This window comes from Aplysia californica, unplaced genomic scaffold, assembly GCF_000002075.1.
Source record: "Aplysia californica isolate F4 #8 unplaced genomic scaffold, AplCal3.0 scaffold00233, whole genome shotgun sequence".
Classification (NCBI taxonomy): Eukaryota; Metazoa; Mollusca; class Gastropoda; order Aplysiida; family Aplysiidae; genus Aplysia; species Aplysia californica.
The window spans coordinates 224,955-231,208 of NW_004797503.1; the positions used below are offsets into that span (position 1 = coordinate 224,955).

At 40.6% G+C, this 6,254-nt stretch overlaps 1 protein-coding gene across 1 annotated transcript in view; it reads right to left on the reverse strand.

The window, feature by feature from the left end:
* Positions 1-2,826: 2,826 nt before the first annotated feature.
* The window catches only part of LOC101853858 (ganglioside GM2 activator), a 4,005-nt gene continuing 577 nt past the window's right edge, over positions 2,827-6,254 (reverse strand). Inside the window, exons 2-3 of the mRNA XM_005100029.2 lie at positions 6,074-6,248; positions 2,827-3,290 (exon numbers count right to left, since the gene is read on the reverse strand). Coding sequence (XP_005100086.1) covers positions 3,177-3,290; positions 6,074-6,248 — 289 coding nt within the window. The 3' untranslated portion in view covers positions 2,827-3,176. The remainder of the gene's footprint in view (positions 3,291-6,073; positions 6,249-6,254) is intronic.

The following is a 6,254-nucleotide window of genomic DNA, read 5'->3' on the forward strand; positions in this document are numbered from 1 at the left end:
GGCCATTTTCTCGCTAATTTTACCGCTGAAACCAGGTGTCCCCCACCTTCTTCAAGCGCAGATATCTCTGCTAGTATTCAAGACAGATGGGTATTTTTCAAAATTAAAAAAAACCTTGTCAAATGAACAGGCTTTAATATGATACCAACAACCCCATCTGCACGCAGAGCGCCTGATTCCACCCCGTCGTGGCTCAATTAATGCTAATAAGAACCCAGAAACAAGACTCGTGTGGGGTGAGAATAAACAACAGCTACCTCGACCTTTCACCATTACAATCAAAACATAATATTATTGTCTAATACACCTAAAGGATCATCGCCGTTTTTTAAATACAATTGTGAGGCAGCGTGGTGAGATCAGGCTCTCGTCAAAATAATCAAAGAGAAGTAACTTGCATTTTTCCGCAGGTTTGTGAAATTTTCATCAAATTTTTGTCTTTTAGCTCAACACCTTTTATGCCCATTTAAGAACTCATTTCAGTGTGGATTTTTCAGAAAAACGTTGATTAAAGACACAAAAATATAGGCTCCATTTTCAGTTACCTCGGACTCTTATACTAAGGAAATAACTAATCTTTGGCGACCATTTTCTCACTAATTTCACCTCTGAAAACAGGTGACCCCCCACCTCCTTCATTCGGAAATATCTTGACTTGTATTTAAGATAAATGGATTTTTTTTTTCATCCTAATAAAGACAAGTGAACAAGCTTTAAGATGATACCAATAACTCTACGCGCCCAAATATTGTCGAAAGCCTCATTCCATCACGCTGCCTCACAATTTGCATCAACTCGAATTACCTGGGGATTATTTTTTTGTTATTTTTTAAAGATGTTTCTTTCTAAGGGTTTAGAGAGTATTTACTTAATTAATTTATTTAATAACATTTATTATTTCTTCTATAGTATACTATTAAGTACTTTCAACCTGCGATGTATACTCCTTATGGAAAGTGTTTCTACGCACACAAGAAAAAGATTCTCTGTACATTAAGCCCCATATATAGCACACAACAGATACTCGATATTTACAGCAGCGCATAACAGATTATTTACAGCAATAAACAACAAAAGGACAATTCAGTAATGATATTTAAAACAGCACATATGAGACAATTGATATTCACAGATCTTGCAAAATAGCCCGCAATATAACATTAATTTATTTATGCGTACTTATATAACCAGGAGACTTAAAAAAAAAAAAAGAAAACTGCAATTTTTTGTTTCTGCTGCTCGTAATTATTGTAGATTTTGACGCACCTCAAAGAAAGGGAGCACTGTTTAAATCAGCAAGCTTATTAAAATTTGCACTTTTGATATTGTGTGTATCTACAATGTAAAGCCACAGAAAATTCCCTGCAAAAGCCATAAAATATACAAGAACTCTTTAATACCTTCTGAAATTAAAAAAAACCCCAACAAAATAAAAAATAAAAACAAAACAAAAGAAACAACAACAACAAAATATAACAAACAAATCAAAATCAACAAGGCGAAAACAACGACTAGTTGTCACATGCAAGCTGTGCCCTGTGAATGCCACCATAATAACACATCTCTAGTTCTAGTGAGACTTTGGTGGCGTTTACAACAGAACAAAATTATGATATAATTTTAAGATCTAAGCGCCAAAGATTAAATATTATGTTATGTTACTAGAGAGTAACATACTAGGAAAAGAAGGAGGACATAAAAATTTAAGGATAATAGATGACCGACTGGAAAGATGAAGAAATCACACCAGAGCACCCACCAACCACTAACAAAACATACCTTACTAACGCACCACATTAACAAGGTAGCATATGCATATAACGTTTTTAAAAACCTTCAATGTCTTTGTTTAGAAATATTGTTAGTTTACAGCATAATTTGTATAGCTCATATCTCCGCTCAACGCCAGGGTCTAAGCGCTTTGTAGTCTATATTATAATAAAAACAGCAGACCCTGAAACACAATCTCGTTTCAAGTGCCAATATTTGGATGATATTCAGCAAGTGTCGATGTTACGACATTCTGCAAATGTCAACAATACAGTAACGACGGGTTCGATCTATTGTTAGAAAAATCTAGGTCGGCGATATTGCAAAATACTTTTGACGAACTATTGGAAAGTGTTGAAGAATTGCCTGTAGACAAATCCAGAACATACTTGACATTTCCCCGCTCTTACTTACCCCATAACAAATAACGCTTCAGATATAAGCATGAACACAGCTGACAACAAAATCGACAACGACAACAAGAACGGCAAGATCATCATCATCATCATCATCATCATCATCATCAACATCATCATCATCGCCATCATCATCATCATCATCATCATCATCATCATCATCATCATCATCATCATCATCATCATCAACAACAATAACTACAACAACAACAACAACAAGGAAAGTGACGAGCAAAGTATAAACAAGTTTTTCACAAACATCTTCATTCAGCACACTAAAGTTCCCGGCATCGTGTGGATAAGTATGCCCATCAGATGGTGTTAGTCCACCTCTCAAGCTTGAAGATGACGCCTGCTTAAGCACATGCGTTACGCAAATAGGTACCTTATGACGTCACAGTTCAGGTATTACGCATAAAGACGCCTTCGGACTTTACGTTTGAGAATACAATAAGTAGGTCCCTTATGAGGTCAAAGGACAGGCATTAAGATGCCTTATGAGGTCACAGTAGGCCTATATACATTACGCATAACAGCTGCTAGTGACGTCAAACCATTGTTATTATAATTCGTAAGCGAGAATCAACAATATTTTTTGTTCATTAATAACGGCTTCCTCTATGTACAACGATCTTTCTTCTTTTTCCGCCCTTTTCGCTTTCGCCTTTTCTTTCTCCGCCTCCTCCTCCTCCTTTTCTCTTTCCGTAGTTTGCGAGCGACATCTTTCAAACGCTCAGGCGTCAGAACAGTGGCATTTCTGCTACCAGTCAATGTGAAATTTCCAAAGTGTTCCCTTGAAACTATTGCACTTTCACTACTTTCACTGTTACTTTTACTTTCACTTTCACTCTGTAACTCCTTCTTCCGCTTTCGCTTCTGCTTCCTGTCTTTATTTCGTTTCGCACACCGCACTTTGTCTCTCTTTTTCTTCTCCGTTTTCTCAGCGGTGTTTTTGCCGTTTTTCTGTCGCTGTCTCGCTTTCTTCTGGCGTCAGATCTTAAACAACCAGCCCCGATTTCTCTTCTTCATGGAGAACTTGATGTGTAAACAGCCCAGCTCGTCTCCTTCTTCCTCGTGGATCCGAAGCTCCAGTTCATAGTCTCCCTGTGGGGGAGAGAGACACACTTGGTACTCAAAGGTGTGGGTGGGGGAGGAGGGGCCTGAAGGGAGGGGGGGGGCAGGCAATTTGCTACTATAACAGACACACATATTATGTGGGTACTCAAGGATGTGTAAGTGTGTGTTTATGTGTGTGTGTGTGTGTGTGTGTGTGTGTGTGTGTGTGTGTGTGTGTGAGGGTGAGGGTGAGGGGAGGGGGGGATTTCATACCATAACAGACATATTATAGACATAGGTAGTCAGGGATGTGTGTGTGTGTGTGCGTGTGTGTGTGTGTTTGTGTGTGTGTAAGTGTGTATGCGAGAGAGAGAGAGAGTGTGTGTTGGGGGTGGGGGGGGGGAAGGCAATTTGATACTATAACAAACATACTGACGTGGGTACTCAAGGATGTGTGTGTGTGTGTGTGTGTGTGTGTGTGTGTGTGTGTGTGTGTGTGTGTGTGTGTGTGTGTGTATCTATTATGTATTCGACAACTTGAAAACACATGTGTCACTTGTCCCATAAAACTATGACAGCTACAGAGTATAAAGATGGCAAGTACCTGCAAAAAGATAGATAGGTCCCCATGACGGAGCCTGATTTTTTTATTTATTCATTTCCCGAATTTACACAAATATATTTGACAAAAATTTCCCAACCTTCTTTGGCCTTTTATATTATTCTACTGAGAAACGAAACAAATCTGCGTAGCCCCCCCCCCCTCCCCTTCACAACGGAAATTCATTGCCGCTCTTTACCGTTCACCTAAGAAACACGATTCAAGAGACGGAGTGAGTAATTTTCGAGACTCAAATGTAGTACGTAGATACGTGATCATGTGTATGCATCCATCGAGTTGTTTTTAATATAAGACCCAAAGAGATCAACTCTTTTTATTACTGGGTCAAGATTTAAAAAAAAAAAATTTGTTTGGTCGTTAGCCTGTAGAAGTTTGCAAAGTTTCGTGGGCATAGGTAAATTTGTCAATGAGCTAGAATGTTTTTAACGCTGTCAGAGGAAAGTGAACAAGCTATAGACACTGCCTCTGTGATTTGGAAGACGTCGGTGTGTTCCATTTACAGTGTAACAGCCTTTTTGTGGATTATAATTTTCCTAGTGCTTTTTTGTGATGGTGTAAGGCGAAACCCGTATTTTGTTATTGTGAAGCCTGGAAACAAGGAAGCGACACAATCGTATTCATTTAGAAGGCCGGGGCGAAAGGGGGAGGGGGTTGGAAAATGGGACACTTCGACACTGCCTCTCACAGTCCACCCGGATTGAGAGGGATAAAACATCCCAGCAGAGACACGGCGATACTCGATTAAAATTTAAAAAACAACAAAACAAAATCAAAACAAAAACAAAACAAAACAACGAACAATCATCCCCCCTAAAGGAAACAACCCCCCCCCCTCCCCCCTCACTTCATGACCAGTAATCGAGCCCACTTTTCCGCATGCAGCGACAAGACACCTCTCAGTTACACCACAGACACCGCTACCACAGGACTTTTTTTGGTAAATGGTCGCTTTTAAGGACAAGCGGGCTAACCCAGATTTCTGGGGATTCATTGGTGTGTATATTTGTTTGGTTATAGAGAAAACTCTCCTTGTCTTTTAAAAGAAACTGAATAAGGGACAAAAACTTTACCTTCGATTTTCTCAAAGCAGCATGTTTCGTAATAGTCCCCTTGTGCTTAAAAGCGACCAAATGTTCTACGGTGCTCGCATCTCATGCGATTACCAACTCACCGTCCAGCACAACGTGTCTACATTTTTTAAAAATTCAATGAAAACAAAGCTAGAGTGCGACCGAGAAAGACTTGGATAGATAGAGTCAGGGAAACACTAACAACTCATGGCATCCCCCTGACCCAAGCTCTCCGGCTGGTGGCAGAGAGACGTCTCTTTCTTCCCAAAAGGGTATATGCGGCGTATAAAAGTAAAGTAAACATTTGCATATCTCATATAAGCGCGTGGGATATTAAACATTTTCAGTTGGTAGGAACTTTTGAATTTTGCCCGGGTGGCAGCTGCAGCCTACTCTTATCGATTTTGGACCACCAAGGGATCTTGAACTTTCGCAACTTGTACACGGGACCTCCGAGATTTTTCGTCCTTGTCCGAAGAGGCTAGGGGTAGATCTTTCCTACCATAAGATCAGGGGTGTGGCTGAAAGACAGGAGTAGAAAGGAGCCAATGAGTAGCAGTAGAAAAGCTGCAGAAAGAGTCGCGAGCCCAGAGGAGGGTGCAAAGGAAATGAAGGGGTGGGAACAGAAAGTGGAGACGAAAGCAGACGACAAAACATTGTTAGAGAGCAGAAAAGGAGGTGAAAGGAGACAATTTTACAGAAGGAAATTTTCTGTCACTATCCGGATTCGAATGTGGGACCTATTGAATGAGAGACGAACACCTTAATCTCAAGGCCACCAGAGCCCCCACTACGGGGGGCAACAAAACTTACCTGGTACTGGTAAATGAAAACTTTAAACCCCCTCCCCTCACCCACCCCTGCCCTTTTCACCCACATACCCACGTCTTTTGTTGGCATGCGTAAGTCTGGTCCCCGAAGCAAAAGTCACCGCTGTGCCATTTAATGCTTATTATAATACATTATAATTTATGATGAATGTTATATTGTAAAAATATTATTATATCTCAAAACCTCATTTTATGATATTTAATTCCTCGATGTAAACTGCTTTATCGCCGTAATTCGGACATGGTCTCTTCCTCGATCCACCCCTCTCTTCTCTCCTCTCCTTTTTTTTAAAGGCTTCCAGCACTTACATTGAGAAGAGCCCCGGCAAATCCGTGAACTTTGGGCATGTTGACCGGCAGGTTTTTGAAGTGGAACTTTCCAGCCGTGAAGGGACAGTAGCAGTACAGGCCGTGGTGGCGCATAGCTCGGGGACAGCCCATGCTCTCGTACGTCTCCAGGCTGTGACAGATGTTCTCGTATGTGCTGGGG